This window comes from Amblyomma mixtum, chromosome 6 (genome assembly GCF_055824585.1).
Source record: "Amblyomma mixtum isolate Tamu chromosome 6, ASM5582458v1, whole genome shotgun sequence".
In the NCBI taxonomy this organism is placed as follows: Eukaryota; Metazoa; Arthropoda; class Arachnida; order Ixodida; family Ixodidae; genus Amblyomma; species Amblyomma mixtum.
In genome coordinates this window covers 25,455,667-25,476,212 of record NC_143017.1, presented here as the reverse complement: position 1 = coordinate 25,476,212, position 20,546 = coordinate 25,455,667, and the positions used below count along the sequence as shown (strand labels likewise).

General features: G+C 47.0%; 1 protein-coding gene across 2 annotated transcripts; it reads left to right on the top strand.

The window, feature by feature from the left end:
* The first annotated feature begins 47 nt into the window (after positions 1–47).
* LOC149338448 (GATA zinc finger domain-containing protein 1) lies at positions 48–17,937 on the top strand. Of its 2 annotated transcripts, XM_089547685.1 has the most exons (4): positions 48–415; positions 1,449–1,508; positions 5,919–6,099; positions 9,917–17,937. In XM_089547685.1, exons 1-4 carry the CDS (start codon positions 128–130, stop codon positions 10,111–10,113), a joined length of 726 nt encoding a protein of 241 aa, XP_089403811.1. In that variant the 5' UTR covers positions 48–127; the 3' UTR covers positions 10,114–17,937. The 2 variants fall into 2 exon arrangements, with proteins under 2 accessions (XP_089403811.1, XP_089403812.1); XM_089547686.1 differs by lacking the exon at positions 1,449–1,508.
* Positions 17,938–20,546: the final 2,609 nt, after the last annotated feature.

Here is a 20,546-nt window from a genome sequence, read left to right as displayed (position 1 = left end):
TAGATTGTTTCGTGTTTCTCTCCAATGAAGGGCGCGACGATCGCGTCGTCTTTTAAACAACATGGAGTTCGTGTCCACCGATCTTGCTTCTTGACAGTTACATTTGCTTCTTGTTCGCCGCTCCACAATGCCCTTCGGCATCAAACCTATGTGCGTTACATGCAAGACTACCGTGTCTTCCATGTGGCGAAAGACAGAGAAGGGCGATGTTATGTGCAATTCGTGTGCGCTGCGTGGACACAGTGTGCCGACGGAACCCGAGCAGCCTGCCGCAAAGGAGCCAAACGGGAACGGATGCCCTTTCACGTTGCGCAAAAGCACAAGAGCCAAGAGCTCCAAGCTCAGGCAGCAGCAACAGCAGGCGAAGACAGCGGTTCCCAAAGGAAAAGGGCGTCGTGCCATTTTCAAGCGACCGGTTCGTTCTTTTATCTGCTCAAGTAGCGGAGGGCCCATATGCAGGTTGGGCCGCACTGTGCGGGCTAAATCGGGTGGTAAAAGGGAATGTGGCTGAACAAGCAAAAGCTCTAGTGCGCTTCAGCTTGGAGAGTCGCCGACTGATCCTCCTTGCATGATACAGTCGTAAATTGTGCGTGTAGCGTGTCTATTGATGAAGGGTGCTACCTTTCTTGACTGACGCTTCCACCGCGTTGCGAGGAGCCACCATCTCTCTTCATTGTACTAGCTGGTGGCGTCGGGACTAAACGAGCTCAGGCGCTGTTTGAAAGCTCTCATTAAGCCATTTTTGAAGTTCTCGCTAGGCATTTTGCGCTGTAGTAACAATCTCTAACCCTGGCCCGTTCGCTAGTAGTGCGTGGTAATACTTTAATACATCTGCTCTCTCGACTCTTTCGTGCAAACGTAGAACTGAACTGAGCAGAGCATCGAACGTTGTGGACGTTTGTGCGTGCGTAAGTTGCCTATTTATTTCGTCCTCGGAACCTAAAGCATCGGCTCTTGGCTTTCGTGCTGCGCAAGGTGCGCGCTCCGCCGCTAGTAATGGCGGCCCAAAACGAGATAAACCCAACATGGCTCACGGCCGGTCGTGAGCGTTCTTTTGCTGCAACGGGGGGGTTACGGAACAACTTGTGCATCGCTTCGCTTCAAGCGTGTGGGAGCGGCTTTCTCCGAGTCTGTCAGCATCGCCTTTGCGTGTGGCGTGGACACACGAGGTATCTTGGCGAGGTAGCGTTTGTCGTTCGCCGCACGGCGACTGCATGGTGCAGCATCGCGGCAGGCGACCGTGGCGCACCGCACCGCAGTTGTTCACATCGAGGCCGAGCGCTCGCGCTGGCGGAGCATGCTCGAAGGAAGACGCAATCGCTGTGCGTTTCTCCTGCACTGCTTGCTTTTGGATTGCATGTTATGAGTGGGACACAGCCAAAGTCATGCATTAGCTGCTGCCTGTTTTCTCTTAGTACTGTGTGTGAATGATATTAATTCTTTTGCAGCCTTTGAGAGCGCCAACTGCTGTAGCAACTTGTGTAACCAGTGACTACGTGTTTTTCCGGGTAAGTGTTGAAGCTCACTTCTTGGAGTAACGAAGAGGAAGCAGTACACGGAAGGTTGGCTCGGGCATTAGCATAAACCTTTTAAATGATTACCATCATTTGGGGAAAAGAAGTCGCTGAATATACTGTAACACCTCAGCTGTTTCTACATGAGTGCCACAAAAGTTCCTCATTTTTGACTGACGAGTGCGTTCTCTCATGGGAGTGTTTTTTTTTTTCTGTTTTATTCAAGTGCATTGTATTCGTGAGCTTGAGGTAAGTAATTGAAGCAGGAATACCGTCTATAAGTATGTAGTCAGTAGCTGCCACGTTGTAATAAGGGAGTAATACTCATTCACATCCACCCAAGTGCAGCCATATGGCCACAAAGGAAAGCTATACAGCTTTCTCGGAAACTTCGTAGTTAAAGAAAAATTCGTCCTGGTCCGGGGTTCGAACCCGGGACCACCGCTTCTCTGGAGCAGTTGCTCTGCCAAATGAGCTAACTGGGACAGCAACCTTATGGTAGGGTGAGAGTGAATTTATCAATAACTCTAAGTGGGAACTGTGTTGGTCAAATGTATTAGCGGAATCCCCTAAGGTGGAGTAGAATCTATTCCACCTACGAATCTACTCCACCTTGGGGGATTCCCCTAATACATTTGACTAGTTGCCACGCTGTGCTTAGCACATGCTAAGTACATTGAATTCTTGGTTCTCTTCTCCCTTGCATGCCTTATTGCTTGTGCACTGATGACATGAAGTGTTTATTTTGTGTATGTTTAACGCACTGTCCCTTGAAATCATTTTATGTAGCTTTCAGAAACTGCGTTGATTTTTGTGCTGACAGTGCATGCTTGGGAAAAACACGTGGCGTGGTTGCCGTTATGAAATGAGCTAAGAGAATTCTAAAGGTAGTTTGCTGTCTTTGTCATCTCATCAATCTAATGACCAATGAAAACTAGCCACATTTGCATTCAGAAGTTGATGAAGTTCCCAAGTCAAAAAACAGCACCAAAAAACAAAGATCAACTCACTCAGTTTTATGTGATTCAGAGTTGTGAAGCATGTTATCATTAGGCTACTTGACCGCACTTCTTCGTCACTGACAGCTCATGCAAGATCCCTGCAGAATTCACTGTGGAAGAGGTTCCAGCAAACTTGAAACGTGTAGCCAAAATAGGATGTGTACTCGGCCTGCATAAGAAATGAGACATTCAGCAAAAAGTGCGGAGCAGGAGAGCAAGGCTTGTGAAAATGGTCTTCTTGGATCCTCATTGCCGAATTCACAGTATATTTCAAGTTGACACAAAATCGTTGAAGTTAGAAAAAAGCACTTCTTTTTTGTTTTGTTTTTGAGGCTGTGAATTGGCAGCATCAGTTCGAGGCACTAGAAATTATGGCCAGGTTTCTCACTGGTGCTGGTGCTTTTTTCCGTTAAGAATACACGAGAACCTGGAAGCTGCGTGCTTTTCCTTGTTTTGGGACTGAGCATGACAAAAAAAACCTCCAGTGTCCTTGCTAGGAGCACTCAGTGTGAGATTTACAAGAGTGAGCTGATGGGCTGGTTGCTACCGCATAGTAGCAACCTACCATGTGGTAGGTACCACCATGCTACCGCATGGTGGTGCACTGGAGAGGAATCTGAGCTCGTATTTTTACTGCTGAACTTGATCTACATGTTCCGAGTGTTCTTAGAAACTTCGAATTATTGCCCTGTTCGGCCTATTTCGCTAATTTATATCCAATTAAACGTCCTGGCTCCCGCCTTTCTTTTCTAATTCCCCGCATTTGGTGGGAGGAGTCAACCAATCTTTCAACCAGTCCCGTGGCGGCTTGCCGCTCTGCCATCGGTGGAGTGACATGTAGTGATCGGCGAAGACAAAGAGTCCACGCATATTTTTATTTCCGTGCGCCTAATTTGCTACTTGTAGTCTCTGACTGGATCTATTTATTCACAGAAACCTAAAAAACAAAATAAAAGTGAAAGCAAAGCCGCCACGCGACTGCCTGAAAGGCACTCCATGCATTGGTCCACTCCTCCCACCGTCTGCGGGGAATTAAAAAAAGAAAGGCGGGAGCCGGATATTGATCGGATTTAAATTAGGGAAATCGGCCGCACAGGGCAATAAGTCGAAGTTTCTAAGAATGCTCAGAACGTGCAGATCGAGTTCCCACGGCAAAAAATTAGTTCAGGCACCTCTTCAGTGCACCTTTAATACAGTGCATAGGACAAAGAAATAAAAAAGCAAAACTGCAGACAAGTGCTGAAGACAGTGCTGTCCTTGTCCTTTGCAGTGTGTTGTGACTGTGAGGGGGACTATAGCATGGCAGAAGTTCTGGGACGATTCAAGAACTGCACAGTCCTCTTTGCATGCCCTTTGTCATCTTTTGCATTGCTGGTCATCACTAAATGCTACGCTGTCACTTAGCTTACCAAGGGGCTGTGTTTTGTAACGGTTAATTTTCTTCCCTGTTCAGTAGCAACTGGAAGTTAAGATGGAAACGACCAACCAGGGATGTCATGCTCCAGTTTATGTTTTGTGTGTGTGTGCTTGTGAAGCACGCCATTGTACCTGCTCACTTGGTAGCCATTGCCTGCTAAAATGAAATCGTATCAATATCCACGACTGGGAGTCGAACCCATGAGCAGATAAGCTTCAAAGGCCACTGCGCGAAAGCACTAGGCTGTCGCCGCAGCCAAACACATATTGTGTTAAACTGCAGCACACTCTCGCGCTGTGCATTGCACATCATCGTTTTCATCAACTTCCATCTGGAACACAAATATATCAAATCAGCTTAACCTCGATCAGACCCTAACCTGAGTCTAATATTGTCGACAGACCTGCCGACAACTCAGCAGAGCAAAACCGTGAGCCAATCAGTCTAAGCACGCCCTTTCGCATGTCTGCTCGGTTTAACTACGTTAAAACCCTACCAATTGTTTGTTTCATTTTGTGTAAAGTATTAAATGGTCCCCCGTGGCTGGATTCTTTTTTTTTAGGGGGAAGCTGTAGGGCTCTGCACAGGCCAGTGTGTTGAGGGGAATTCCCCCAGAGGAATAAGTCCTGTGGGAAAAGGAATGCGTATAAAACATGATTACAGCACAAGGTCGATAACGTTCGAGCATTGTCGTTAGGTTGTTCTCTTCTCATCTGCTCATGTCTTTTCCTGCTGGATTTTTTTTTTTTTTTCTCTAGTGAATGCACACCAACTGGCCCGGCGGCCTATGCTTCAATTTTAAATTTCACCCAAGGTCTGGAGCATAACTTTAACTGGGGACTAATTGCAATTAACATGTTCTGAGGGAATCCATGCAGCTGCAAAACAAGCTAGCAGGCTCTTATAAGTTTCTATAGTCGAAGTAAGATTGATCCAGTCCAGAGCGTAAGCCGAGGGTCAACCGCAGTAGTGACCTAGTTGTTTGAACATCTGCCTTGCATGGCGGAGATGTGGGGTCTGATAGTCAGTGACAAAGAGTGGGCAGAAGCTTTACCCTGGCCAGATGCTAGGCTTATCTGTGGTGAAATACTTGGAAATGGGGTCTTTGACCCCACCTTGAGTAGATGAAAAACACATGCTGCTGCGCTTTTTAGCCAGAGTTGCCATTGCAGCATTCGATACTCTAGTAGGCTACAGCTAAAAAAGCAGCAGTTGGCAACAGTGGTCTATGGCCACAACCTGTCAGCGCTGTCACACAGCCAAGGAGTCTGTGCGACACATCATGCTGGATTGCCCCCGCCTGTGCCCCCCCCCTCCAATCATCCCACATGACTTGCACAGACAATGCAAACATCACTGACGCTACCGACGCAGTGCCGGCCTGTGATGAGCTCATGATAGCAATGGATTTTCATGGGGAGAATGGGCACCCCCACTGGAAGGCAGTAGAAGTCACCAAGCGAAGGCTGGATCACTGGTGGCGTACCCGAAAGGAATCCTGCACAACTGAGGGCCGCTAATTGGGCCAACCTAGAACAGTGAAAGTTCTGCCTTGTATATTAAATTTTTGTCTTACACATTTCGGCCTGATCGGCGATTGCCTATTGCAAAGGGAGGGCCACAAACATCATCATCGTCAGGTTCTGTATTGCTGCTCTTACAAACATTTCAATGTTTAACTCTATTCAGTAAACCAGAGGCATCAAAGTTCTTGCAGTGTTGATTTGTTCTTGTGATTAGCTCTTTGTTCAGGTAACACGAAAAGCTTTAACAGTACACTACTTCCTTTTTGTGGAGGAATAGTGTGTGGTGGTCATGACTGGGGTCAGAGCTTCACTACTGGCTTAAGTTGTATCAGACCGTAACGTGCAGGCCACTTCACTTGTGTGGCATGCTATAAGTTTGTATGTTTCTGCTGTCTCGTTCACTGCCTCGTTCACCATTGTTGGCGTTGGGCTTTGATGTTTCACCTTGGGGCCTTTACAGGGCACCTACTACCAGGTGGGAGACATTGTGGCCCTCATGGATGAGAATGACGACACCTATTACGCTCAGATCCGGGGCCTGCTGCAAGACCAGTACTGTGAGAAGAGCGCCGTCATCACATGGCTGCTGCCAACTTCTGAAAGCCCCAGGGACCACTTTGACCCTTCCACCTACATTCTGGGTAAACTGTCATGTCCTCTCCTTGCCTCTTCAGATTTTTCTCATTGCCATCTGGGGTTGACATTCTTTCATGTGCCACTAGCACGTGGTGAGTGCTGCTTCCCTGGCTAAAGTTGCATTGGAGCAGTCATTATTCACCTGTGCGAGCATCTGCCTATTAACTCTTTCTGGACTGGCTGGTGCACTCAAAATGTTAGAGAAGCATTACTCTACAGGTAGACATGGATATGCAGACATGTAGTCACATAATTGTGAGGTCAGCGTGCCAGTCGACTGCTGATCCTGCCTGTTTTTTTTTGTTTTTCTTTCCTGGGAGGGGGGGGGGGGATATGCTTTGTAAAGGAGAATTTTCTAAACATGAAATTTTCATGCTACTTTACAAGCAGCCAGTTTGAATTCTGTAGTTGTGCTTAGAAAGTTTATGGCCGACTAAATTCGTAATAATGAATGTAATGAAAAATAAACCTGACTGGTGGTGGGATGTATTGCCAGGAAGCACAACTTTTTACTGGCAAAAGAAATCTGCGATCATTTTCTGCTTGCCTATTTCACGAAGCAATTTTCTATCAATTTATTTTTGAGCAGTGTCATGTGCTGTTAATTGCTTCTCGAAACTTAAGTACAGGTACACAGCAGTCAAACACCAGAGAAGATGTTGGTCGCTTTGGTGTGTCGTTCTTCTATTTTGTGCCGTTCTGCTTTTGTGGTGATGTTACCACAGATTCCACAGTTCCACAAGTTGGATACGCAGTCTGGGTCAGGGGTGGAGTTCACATTGACCCTTTGTGTAAAGGTATGATGCCGCATCCGGAATATGCTTGCTTCATTAATTTTTGTGTCCCCGGAATTGAACTGCGGTATGGTAGTTGTGCTTACAGGTCGTAAGAAGGCCGATTTAAAATGTTCGATAACTTTCAGCTTTAGCTTTTTATCTGCACTGTAGTTCACGAATCACTGATGTGTGCTATAGCTTCCTTTACATTTTTTTTTTTCTTTTTTACATACAGTCGGGCCTGGATATATAGAACCTCGATATATCGAATTATTGTTTATATTGAACAGTTAGAATATCGCTTTGAAAATTCTGTGCAAAAGTTTTAACACTGCTGGGAAAAAGCAGCGCTGAGACGAGGGACAAAGAAAGAAAAAGACAACAGGACGGGCGCTGACTATCAACTGAAAGTTTATTAGAAACAACACGCAATATATACTCCATCAACAACCAAGAGTGCATGGCAACACCAAAAGCCATAGTGATACGTCAATCACCTGGATCAAGATACTTTAGTTCACAGTCATGAACTGTTACAGATGGGGTGCTCACGCATGAGTCAGTGTTTTTGTGGATATGAAACGCTTCACTGATTTCCCTTGTTAGTTTATCTTTTTGTTTGTACACGATCCTAGTTTCATTAAAAATGGGGGTACATGATTTTTCAGAAGAATCAGGTTGGTTATTTCGGGGCAGTTCCTGTAATTCAAGGCCAGATTTGACGACGGAGCCCCTTTCAAAGAAGTGCTAGCACTGTGAAACCGCGTGATGAGGGGAATGTGGGATGTGCTGGGGACAGCTTTCAATATCTTGTACTCAATTTCCACGCCACATCGCTGCCATGTGGTGAAGCTTTTCCACGCCGCATCGCTGTCATGTGGTGAAGCGAACCTAACTTAAGAGGGGACTTGGCAAATAATTTTTTTTTTCGTAATTGTTTGGTCTTCATCTGTGTGACGGCAGGAAACTAGCAAACCATGCAGTGAAAGTTTAGAAAAACATCAAGGAGAAATGAGCTTTAACTAGTCATAACGCCACATTTTCGTGACCAAAATAAGAAAGAATTGCTGACGCTGACTGTACTTGTTGCTATCATATTTAGTTGAACACACTTAATGGCACTGTTCATGCAGCTAGTCCTTTTCTTTCTGTCAGCAGGCCATTTATAGGGGCCAAAGTAATCATGAATGGAACAGCTGAAGTGTGAACGCAATGAAACGATTCTAGCCGGGGTGGCATAAATACTTGCATGCCTTATTATCCCTTTTTGAAGGGTGGTTTGTCACTGTAAAAGCAAGTGCAAACCTCATTTGTGTTTCTTTATGTTCAAGCATTTTTTTTCTTGGCGCCAACACTACATCCTACCCTGGTTGAGGTACAGTCAAACTCGATTCTGTCGAACTCTGTTAGATCGAATTATCCTCTGTATCGAATAGTTTCTGAGCACTGTAAAGCTACAACATGAATGCATAGGAAAGTGCACAGCTGTGTCATGCAAAAATTCAGCCATCGCACCTGACAGAGGGAACTTCAGGCAGCACGGGGCGATTCAAGAAGCTGGCTTTCTATTACCACATCTCCAGGGGTTAGCTTCCTCGCAGGTCCTACTGAAATTCAGACTACTCCGGTTAACTCAAGAAGCTGGCTTTCCCTTGGCACCTCTGTGGAGGTTGGCTTTACTGCATAGACCTGCAGGTACTGTTGGTACTATGGAGCTGTGTAGTGTGCGTAGACCAGTGATGGCGCGAATTTTCCGCGACGTAGGCGGCGGGCGCATTCCCAGCCAACGAGAATATGCGGCAATAGCGCGTTGTGCCAGTTGTGCCCGTATTGTCGTGCAGTTCGCACGTACTTTGCATTGTGCTACCTGCAGCAATTTCGCATAGTTTTCATTGTGCACAGTGGCAGCCATGAAACGGCAGTATTTCCTCTTTTTTCATGAAACTTGTCACATGACTCCTTGCATTGTCACGCTCCGGTTTATGGGTTCATGAGAACCAGCCAATGAAACGAATCCTTTGACTGGAAAAAGCTGCTTTCTTCTTGAATTGTATCCAACTCTAGTGCATGCACTTCATTGGTGCCTTTTTCTTTTGTTATGCAGTGTGTGTGCTTGTGTTTGTTTCCAGGTTTATCTAATCGAAGTATATTCTACAAAAACCCTTGAGGGGTTTTTTTTTTTAGTGTTTTATGTGCACAATGTCAGTTGGTTTGTCTTCGTGCTTTATTTTTATGGTGCAAATATTGAGTTACATGGTACAGAACTGCTAAGCAGCCTTTCAGGCCAATGGTGTGGAAAATTGTTGTGCATATATACCAGAAAATGTAGCGACAGATGTTTTTTCGATGGTGAGTCCTGCTGTGGTGCTCTCGATCTTAGAGGGCAACTGCATAGGTTTTAGAAAGTGATGAGCTTAAAATGGTCGAATGTGTGAAACTTCCAGGTAAAGCAGGCAAAGTCCTTTTGGTCTAGCATTTGAAAAGGTGACGTAATCGTCAATTAAAATCGCTACAACCTTCAAGCTCCTCCGCAGCGCGCAACGCCAAGTTGGGGGACGCATGATGACATCATCGAAGGTATCAGTACATTTCCAATGCTTAAACGCCGTCTTTGAAGGAAAAAAACCACCACCACCGAAGGCAAAGTCTGCCAAACGTTGTTTGGCAGCATCCAACATGGCACTCCAGGGTGTGGCTGACGGCAGCGGTAATTTCAAATCATACCTTCCGTGGCATCACGCTGAACTTCTCCGCATTCCTCCGGTGCTTTGAGGAGAAGCGCGAAATTCTATCATCGATTACGTGACTATTTTAAATGCTAGTGCAAAAACACTTGGCATGCTTTACTTACAGCCTATATAGATGTGAATCCTTCAATATCGCAAAATTCTCAGAAAGTGGTGCAGCTGCCCTTTAACTATGTTGAATGTCTAGTCTCATTTCAAAGTCACAATTGCCACATCAGTGGCATTTAGAGAGTGCAATTGTTTTGCCATCCAACTACGGGGTCTGGGTGAGGAAACCACGTGTGTGTGGAATCTTTCAGGGCCAGAGGAGGACATTCCTCGCAAGCTGGAGTACATGGAGTTTGTGTGTCACGCGCCCTCGGAGTACTTCAAAGCGCGCAAGTCTCCCTATCCCATGCAGAAGCCCCCCGGGCCAGAGTGTGGCTTTATCTGGACTAGGATTGGCCCTCAGATCAGACCGATCCCCACCCAGGAAGAAGTGTTCGGTACAGCCTAGGTGAACTGCCTGAGTGACACCCATCCTTCTGGCTGTGCCCACCCGTAGACAGTTTAGCAGCCAGGACCTGAGACTTCAGTGAGGAAAGCCAGATCTGACTCAACATTGTGCATTTTTGTTTTCTTTCAGTGCCCTGTGCTGTGTGTGCCCTGTGAGAACAGTCTGGAGGTCATTGAGCATTGGTGGTTTTGTACGATGTGTGCTGTGAACTGGAAGTTCTTTAATTTTGTGCCTGGGTATAGAATAATTGCGTAGGATTAGTGAAATCCTTTGCATATGGCAAGTTTACTGCTTGGGAAAACTGATCCGAAACTGCAATCTTCTAGAGCATCTTGGTGCAGGAAGAAATTTGCACTGTAGTAGGCTACAACTTAAAGGGCAACTGCATAGATTTTAGAAATCGACGAGCTTAAAAGAGTCGAATGTGTGAAACTTACAGGTAAAGTATGCGAAGTCCTTTTGGCCTAGCATTTTAAACGGTGATGTAATCACCAGTTAAAACTGCGACGGCCTTCAAGCTTCTCCGCAGTGCACAATGCTAAATAGGGGACGCATGATGATGTCAACGAAGGTATCGGTACATTTCGAACGCATAAACGCCTGCTTTGAAGGAAAAAAACCATCGCCACTGAAAGCAAAGCCCGCCGAACGTTATTTGGCAGCGTCCAATGAAGCACGGCAGGGTGTGTCTGACGGCAGCGGTAATTTGAAATCATACCTTCCGTGATATCACACTAAACTTCCCCGCACTCCTCTGGTGCTTTAAGGAGAAGTGCAAAATTCAATCGTCGATTACGTCGCTGTTTTAAATGGTAGTGCAAAAAAACTTGGCATGCGTTACCTACAGCCAATAGAGATTTCAATCCTTGAGTATCGCGAAATTCTTAAAAAGTGGCGCAGTTGCCCTTTAGTGGTGCGTTCCATTCACAAATTCAAAGCAGTCCACCCGCTGCATTTCAAAGTGCTTGAATTTAGTGGAGAGCATTTGCCCCCGAATCTGCGTTTGGAACACGTGTGCTTCAGCTCGAGCAAGCCAGGGGAGTCCGCGGTGGTTATTGGCTGCTGACGAACAATGTACCGGGCATATCTTCTGCTCTGCCGTGCGTGTCGTCTGGTACAGTATGGGAGACAGCGGTACGCTGGAATCAAATGCGTTGCTGAAGAAAATATGTCACGCAGACTTCCAGTCAGTGCAGTCCGGACTGCTTCAGGGAGTGATCTTGGCTCAGTGTTTTCTCCAAATCTGTCATTGGAACGCGTTACCCGCGATCCCTCTCTAGAGTTGGAATAGACGATATGCGAAATGCGCAGCGCCATCTCTCGGCGCTGCGAGAACTAAGTCCTTCATGTTGGTTCGGTACAGAAAACGAAACCGTGGCCCAGCGTTGGGTTAAAACGACTGCATTTCCTTTGAAAAGGGAATGCCGATGCACTCTTGCACTACGCTGTCCACTATGCAAACACACTGCGATGCATGACAGAACCAGGTGCGTTCCAGCTTTTCGCTTTTCTATTTTTTTTTTTTACTTTGTCCCAACGTTTGCCAAATGCCATGCGATCGTGGTGTCATGTGTCAGCACGCCGATCAGTGCACAGGTTTCGCTTTCTGCGCTGGTATTTCAGAAAGCTTTCTAGGTGATTTGAGTTTAAATTCAGATAGGGACCACAGCCTTTGTTGTCTCTGATCAAGATTAGAAGCCAATTTCGTGCGTTTATTAACTCTCTGATAGCACATAGTCGGTTGGACGAGAATTATGCAAAGTTTTAGCGGCCTACGCCTGTGATCCTCAAGCGTGTATTCCAGTCGCGAAGTAGCGCTTTCATTATTGTGCAGGCAAAAGTGGTCATGGGCACTCACTGCGCTCCATCTATATACCTCGATAGCTCGTGCCGTAGCAAACTAAGTGCACTCAAAGAACCACACGCCGTTTACTGGTTAGTTTGCAACGTGTTCAGTTATTTCTTTCCCGTGTTCAGTTAGTTATATAAGAGCTAGCAAGCTCTACAGATCATGCAGTTGTTGCAAGATCCCACACACTCTTTCCTTATAATGTTGTGCGATCGCGCCCACATATCTTGTGCGCATTTATTCGTCTTTGTGAAGCAATAAAAACTAAGGTGCGAACGCTTTTATTTTTTTAGGATTCCTACATTTGATATCTGTGGCGATGACAGTCTGTGAAAAAAAAAAAATGGATAATATATATAGCTATTTTATTGTGAAGGAGGGACGCCTTTCCAAACTTGCGACAGTGTTCTGAAAACGCTTCAGGCTGTCTGATTTTAATATCGCGTCAAGCTCCAGTAGGTTGCTTCGCAACAAAGCCATATGTCCAGGTTTAGGATCAAGGGAATTATGTTTCGGAAGCAACCAAACATGCGAATTTCACCCCTGCACACACAGCTTGACAAGTGTATCGAGTCCGTGCATGCACCTGTACAGCTGTAGCATCTTTATCAAAAAAAACTGCCCCGGTGGATCGGTGGCTATGGCACTCGACTGCTGGCCTGAAAGGCGTGGGTTCGATCCTGGCCGCGGCGGCTGAATTTCGATGGAGGCGAAATTCTGGAGGCCCGTGTGCTGTAGGATGTCAATGCATGTTAAAGAACTCCAAGTGGTTGAAATTTCCGGAGCCCTCCACTACGGCGTCCCTCATAGCCTTAGTCGCTTTGGGACGTTAAACCCATAAACCAAACCATATAATCAAGTGTGCGCTTCATAGCAGTGGGGAATAAAGACCCGTGCTACCGTCAGTGCTGTTATTTAAACAGGTTGATAGATTGTAATTTCTTCTTTGCGCAACTTCTTTCCTGGCTTTTCGCGCAACATATTGTTGCAAAATAAGGATATCGTTGGATTCAATATCTCAAGTACGAAATCTGAAAAAAAACAAAACAAAAACTGCGGCCGCCGCAGTGGCTCAGTGGTTATGTTGTTTGGCTGCTGACCCGAAAGACGCGGGTTCGATCCCGGCCGCGGCGGTTGAATTTCTTTGGAGGAGAAATTCTAGAGGCCCGTGTGCTGTGCAATGTCAGTGCACGTTAAAGAACCCCAGGTGGTCGAAATTTCCAGGGTCCTCCACTACGGCATCTCTCATAGCCTGAGTCGCTTCAGGACGTTAAACCCCATAAACCAACCAACCAGAAAAAAACTGCGTCTTTCCTAACAATATTTTATTTTATTTACTTGTACCTCGCAGGCCCCGAAGAGCTTTGGGTGAGGGGGGCATGCATATCGAAAAAGAAATATGCGGAAATAATAAACCATAATAATGGTACAACGGACACGGTGCAAGGCAAAAACACGATAGGAACATGAAGTTAATACAAAACAGAGTTAAGCTATAAATGTTCACACTTTCCTCTTCTTAATATATCGATTGATAAGATCGCAATACCCGCGTCAACTGCGTCCTAAGCAAGACGGGGTTTAACGAACTGTGGCGAAAATCAACCGGCGCCGGGCTCTGAAACGGTGACGTTGAAAACCGTGGATGTGCATTACACTTTGCAGTAAAGGAATGGCATTACGCAGCTGGTAGAGGGTCTTGTGTGGTTATGCTGCAATGCACAAAGCTCCTGGCATCAGCGTGAACAAAAATTCGCACTGTCAGGGAAGTTTGTCAACACATGTGTGCACTCAGCTCAAAATAACCGCTCGCTGCCCTACCAGATGAATTCGCGTCCACCTGAAAATAAAACAGCCACGATGATGCACGGTGCTTGAACCGATGCTTTAGTGCGCGCATTAACACGACAGCGGCACAGGGTTCGACTTTCCAACGCACTTTTGAGTGCCGATTCTTGCTATAATCAGCGCCAGACTTCAAGCGAAGCTGAGGGCGCGGCAGGAGTAAGCTGGCGCTTACTGAAAACACCTACATTTGGTAAAAGATGAGCAGCGCAAGCAACATAGCAGCTGAAGCTCGGCTTTTGTAATTCCACACACAGGATTCATGACAGCTGTACCGGTACCAAGAAAGTACAGCCTTTATCAAAAGTTTAGAGCCCAGTGGGTTTGCTTCAAAGCACTATTGTGGCGCTCCTGTAGCACTAATGGAAGTGCTACGCATCGGAGGGAGCAGGACCAAAAATCTTCTTACCTTCAGGAGATTTAGGATGCTCAGGATGCATTACGAGCAAAGCAATGTGGCCCAAAAGGAGACCCCCTGGGCTCTAAACTTTTGACAAAGGCTGTACGCATAGAAAACGATGCACCAGCTCGACGAGCTCAACCGAACCAAGATGGAAACCGAAAGCTGTGGGAGCAGTGTTGCCAGACCGCCAAGCAATTTCGCATATCGTCTATTGCCTTGCTCCGAAAACGGCAGAAAAAGCTGATCCAAAAAAGCTTCAGATCTGCAACTGGAATTCAGCATAAGTCTGGAGTGAAACATCACCCACATTCATGACCATGACACGCACACTCCCACGACAAAAAAAAAAAGTCTTGTTAAGGCTTTTCCGGTTGCTTAAGCAAAAAGCTCATCACAAGATGAAATTGCTGTAAGAGCAAGTGTCTTCACACCGCAACCCTTTAACCATCGAATTAATTCCTGAAAAACATACCACGATCGCCAAATTTTTGGAGATTTTTATCAAAATGATTGTTGTCAGGCTTAAAACACACGCTAAAGGGGCAAAACGCATTTCATGACAACTACAGCCCTCTAGTGTTAAAAATTGCGGCCAATGCAATTGCTGACCTTAACTAATCTTAGACAGTGGGAGCTATGAAACATCGGGCCAGACGAGTGTGACTTGTCATTGGCAACATTGATAGAATCTCCCATGATGAGCACAGCTCAAGGTTGGTGGTTAAAGGGTTGGTAGCCTGGAACTCTAAAATTCAGGAAAGTGAAGGGCTGTGAGGTACGCACACAGACGAAATGGTAGGACGGGACAGGCGCTGTCAGTGGGCTTTATTTGATGAAAAGCGGTTTTTATATGTGCCTCTTTACCCACTCAGCCTTGCCGTGGTGGCTTAGTGGTTGCGACGCTCGGCTGCTAACCCGAAAGACGCGGGTTCGATCCCGGCCTCGGCGGCCAAATTTCGATGTAGGCGAAATTCTGGAGGCTCGTGTACTGTGCGATGTCAGTGCACGTTAAAGAACCCCAGGTGGTCGAAATTTCCGGAGCCCTTCACTACGGCGTCCCTCATACCCTGAGTCGCTTTGGGACGTTAAACCGCAATAAACCGATCTTTGCCCACTCGCAGCTGCTGACAAAACAGCAGACCACAGTCATCTCATGTTTACAGAAATGCATCTAGTAGAAACATTCACTGCTACATGGTACTGCCGATGTATCACTAATACCCCTGTCAAGCGGGCAAGTTAAGTGCACTTACGGAGAGTGTACTTCGCTGTAAGTACACTCTGCCGCATCTAAACGACGCAAGTGGAGTGTCACTCGCGGGAAAGTGCACTCCGCCAGGAGTGCGTTCACGAACCACACTTTGCCGGCCGAATGCGTAGCCTCGACGCCAGCGGTTCCAGTGGTACAAAATTTATAGTGCATAAAAAGTACTTACAACTTTATTTTACGTGCTATAACACTGTTTTCAGAAAAAAGTCTGTTGGTAATAGCTACAAGCTAAGCAACAAAACAAGTAAACGTGATCAGATGCAAACATCGCTGCCCGCCGCCATCTTTTTTGTTGTCGAAATTCTGGATAGTCTTGGCTGGTCTTGTCTTTTCTTCTATTTTCATTTTTTTCAATCGTTAAAAACTGTTGAGCCTTGTTTTATTTGCGCTATCACGTTAAGCAATGAAATATTATGATTCTTTTTTTCTTTTCCACCGTCCTGTTCAGAAATTCCGCTCATTTTTTGTCGCCTTTCTTTTATACCACGAGTGCACTTTGCTTTCCCATTTAGCACCGCGTAGCCCTAAGTGTCACTCGGGATGCCGAAGCGCACTCCCCGTTAGTGCACTTAACTTGCCCGCTTGACAGGGGTATAATACAGTCATCTCCTCTCTTCTTGATATAGTGCGCTGCAACAGGTTCAAGTGATGTTTTATTTTGATCCTTCGGTAGCAGTTTGCGTTCGGCATAGAGATGAAGAGAGGCACATCTCAGCATGTTCTGCAGTGGCCAAGTATGTAGATGCCTGTTTTGCTTAGCAAAAGCCTGTGCTCGTATAGGCAGTCATGAAAGCATCCGCCAGTTTGCCCTACGGAGACTTTGCTGCACTAAGCGTTAACTCGTACATGACTTCTCTTTTACAGTCTACCTAGGGTGCTCCGAGTTTTTTAGTGCAAGAGCACCATTTCGCTAGCAGTCCTCAAAAAGGTGGGGTGTGTCTGAAGCCTCTCAGATACCTCCAGAAATGAAATAAATATTGCTCTGACTGGGTTTCAAACCCGCAGTGGTGCAAACAGATCGGCTTCGCTGGTGATTGCACGAGAGCGCTATGCTATCGCCGCAGCCGATCACTCCTCATGTTAAACTGCCACACTCTCGCGCTGTGCATCGCACGTCGTCTCCTTCATCAACTTCCATCTGTGCCCAAAAGTTATGAAGGGAAAGGAAACATGCAAAACTGGCTCCCTGGGTCAGTGGACACCTCAATCACGCTGTGAGCTACGTGGCGGTAGCAAAAAATATGTGCGCAGCTTGGGTTGGCGCTGACAACGTTTTGGCAGAAAGACAGCACTAAGCACTAGGCCGCCAGCGTTTATTGTGTTCAGTGGCGTTTGCGTTGACAGTGTTGTAGACTCCGTTGATTTTGAGGAAACGAAAGGCACATGCATAACTGGCTTCTTGAGTCAGTGGACACCTCAATCGCACTTTCAGGTATGTGGCTGGGGTGTCCACCTGCAAAAACCTGCTTTTGCTCAATATTTCATGCTTAGTAATGCTAAACCGCCAGTAATTTCTTACCCACCCTGCACCCTTTGGAACGTTTGCTCTTCTTAGTTCATTCGCCGTTTCTTGACCCACTGTGGTGGCTCAGTGATTAGAGTGCGCGGCTATTGACCCGGAGGTCTCCGGTTCAATCCTGGTCACGACAGCCACGTTTCAGTGGAGGCAAAATGCAAAAGACACCCGTGTTCAGTGAGACGTCGGTGCACAGCAAAGATCCTTAGGTGGTCGAAACTATTCCAGAGCCCTCCACTGTGGCACATTTTTCTCTTTCACTCTCTTCTCATCCCTTTTCTTGTAGTACCCACCGCGGTGGCTCAGTGGTTATGGCACTCGGCTGCTGGCCCGAAAGACGCGGGTTCGATCCCGGCCGCAGCGGCTGATTTTCAGTGGAGGCGGAATTCTAGAGGCCCATGTGCTGTGCAATGTCAGTGCACGTTAAAGAACCCCAGGTGGTGAAATTTCAGGAGCCCTTCAGTATGGTGTCTCCCATAGCCTGAGTCGCTTTGGGACGTTAAACCCTAATAAACCAAACCAAACCAAACCTTCTCTTGTAATGCAGTTGATTTGTCCTCAAGAAATGAGACAGCTACCGTGCCCTTTCCTTTCCTTAGAGCCAGTTTTCAATTTTCCTCACTTCTGTGGCATTGTAACGCTGTAAGCAGCATGGACCACCTGCTACAATGGGCGACCTAGGCTGTGTGCGAAACGCCGTCGTTCCAGTAGCAACGAGGCGCATTTGTGTTCAGAAAGAGCTGCGGCTGCGATGACTCACCAGTTGAACTATGGCAGTGCACCAAGATGCTGCAGAAAAACTACGACGGCCCGTCCAGAGAACTTGGCAGTGCGCCATGATGTTGCATGCCCAGTAGTGGCACCACATGCGTCTGAAGAATTCTTTGCTTTCACACCATGGCTGACGCTTTTAAACATTCGGATTACATACTCGTAACTGTTCTGTGAGTCTTCTTTCCTATGCATGAGCAGAGTGCAGCGAGCTTGTGGGGAGCTGGAATACCACATCTACCCTGAACTCGTTGCCCACCTTTCAGAGCGATAGCTATACTTGATGCACCAACCCTGCTCAACACCGCGTAACCTGTCCGCTGTCTGAATTCGACCTTCAGCCGAGCCAAGGTCAAAACGTGCCCAGGTAGAAAAAGACATAGAAAATGAAATCGCATCTACGACTGGGAGTCGAACCCACAGCGGCGCGGACAGATCAGCTTCACAGTCCACTGTGCGAGATCACTAGGCCGTTGCCACAGCCGAACACGCCTTGTGTTGAGCTGCATCAGGCCACATTCTCACAGCCGGTTTTTCCCTTGCTCCGTCGCCTCCGTCACGCCAGGAGCCGACGGAGGGGGCTGCTTTTGGACCGTTTTTCCCCCCAAATCGGGCGGCCAGTGCCACCGGGTCCTGCTCTACGTTTCCGTCGAGCGGCGGCGACGGAGCCCGCCCCACGGAGAGCGAGCCAGTCACAGCGCGAGCTCGCTTCACGTGACTTACCGCTTGCTTGCTGCGACCAAGAGATGGCGCTGGCGAGCGGCGGCGGCGATGCGCGGGTGCGCGGGCAGGCAGAAAATACAAAAAGCCTGCTCATTTTTATACTGTTCGTCGGGAGATGCGCGCGTCTTGCGCCCCGAAAAGCGCCCGCTGTCGAGGAACAGAGAGCGGATGACAGTTTTATTTCACATGGCAATATACGAGGTGTTCGAGGCAAACGGGTCTCCAAATGAGCATTGGGTTTGCACTAGGCGTGGGATATACGATGAATGATTTTTTTTTTCGGGAGGGTAACAAAGTGGGGGACGAAAAGAATTGTCTGGTTTAAAGCGAAGTGAAGGGGATGGCTGATGCAAAGGGGAACCATCCAGGTGAAGAAAGGAGAAAGGGGCCAGAGAGGTAACTGCGGAGATAACGAAAAGAGCAGAAAAAACAAAATTCCGTTCACCCGTTGGTAGCTTTTGAGGCCTCATTGTTTTTATTAGCCGTTTAAATTGTTTTTTAGCTTAATTCTTGAATGGTTGTATAAAGACCAATCTCTCAAGCCATTGATAACAGATTTCATTACCACCCTACATATGTTCAATTTCGTGCATATTGGCCTGAATACTGTGACTGTGTCGCTGCAAAAACAGGGGAGTTGCGTAAAGTTAATACACTAACTTCAAACTTTTTCCACTGCTTGTGAGATCGCATCGTTTTTTTTCTCCGATAAGAGCCAAGTGAACCAAAGCTCAAGGAGACGACAGACTACTTTCACCGCTACTTCGGCATGTTCTTCAGACGCCGCCGAGCAGCGTTTTTTTTTTCGCGCGGAAGAAAAAAAAAAAGGCACAGACGTAGAGTCACGTGGGAGCAGCGAGCGCCCGCCCAAGCTGGTTTGCCGGTGTCCGGCGCCCCTTTCGATTAGAACACAAATCCGTTCCGTTGCGGCCGCGGTTCCCGGCTCCGTTGCCGCCGCGCCGGAGAGGAGACCGGCTGTGAGAATCAGGCCTCACACTCCCGTGCTGTGCATTGCAGGGCATCATCTTCATCAGCTTTCGTTTGCTCCGTCCTGCAGCCCTGCCCACTCATCGTCGTCTTCAACATAGAACAAATCTATGCATTCGCACTGATTCGAATGCAGTGAACATTCTCTGTAGTTTCCATAATTTGGCCCAGCCGAGCTCCAGAATTTGATCTTGGCCGACTTGGGCCATAATCGATGACCTACCATGATTGAGCGTGGCTGACACAATGATGATCTCCATATTTCGCCTGGACCATTGCCGAAATGCTACCGCTTGACCTTTGGCTATAACCGTGGTTAAACACTGCCTAACTGTTTTTTTGGGGCTGTGGGCGGTTTGTTGATTTGCTTGCTGGTCAAAGACCAGCTTTTTTGCCTTGGTCTAGGCAAGGGCTGCATCGCTGCGAGTGCTAGCGACACAGGGTAGCGTATCGTCTACAGCCCAGACGCCTATAAACTATGGCCTGATCGCAGTCACTGAGTCACAGGTCTCCATGCTGTATCAGGCTACCTCATGTCACTAGTTCTTGTAGCGATAAAGTCCTTACTATAAAAGGTCTAAGACCAGTGAGCAAACCAACAAACTGCAAGAATGCTTTGAGGTCAGAGCTATTACCAGCTGTGCACCAAATTTCCCACAGCCCTAAAAAAGGTTGCCGATAACTGCAGGATAGACATGGTATTTTCAGCTCCCTACCAGCTCACTGGCCTGAACTTATACGTCTGAAAGAAAGCAGTGCAGGGTGTGTAAAAAAATGCAAAAATGCCCTGGGTAGGCTGTAAAAGAGGGGCTGTGCACAAGTCCCCACTTTAATCGGCATCTGCATGAGCGTCGGCCCTCATTAAGCAAAACAGGCATTCTTGAACCTGCTCATAAATGCTTGTCTTCGCCAGCAAGCCTCGCCTGTGCGATTGTAAAATGTTACCGAAGAGTCAAGATAAGATAGCGTAGGAACATATAGCAGTGTATTACATGAAGAAGAGAGGAAATGACTGTATTAGTGATGATTTGGTGGTACCACAGGGCAGTGAAATGTATCTGCGAAGTGC

Coding starts and splice junctions, on each gene's coding strand:
- LOC149338448 (XM_089547685.1), top strand. CDS start 128: ATGCCCTTCGGCATCAAACCTATGTGCGTTACATGCAAGACTACCGTG. Junction 1,509..5,918: donor GTGACTACGTGTTTTTCCGG/GTAAGTGTTGAA, acceptor GGGCCTTTACAG/GGCACCTACTACCAGGTGGG. Junction 6,100..9,916: donor CCCTTCCACCTACATTCTGG/GTAAACTGTCAT, acceptor GGAATCTTTCAG/GGCCAGAGGAGGACATTCCT.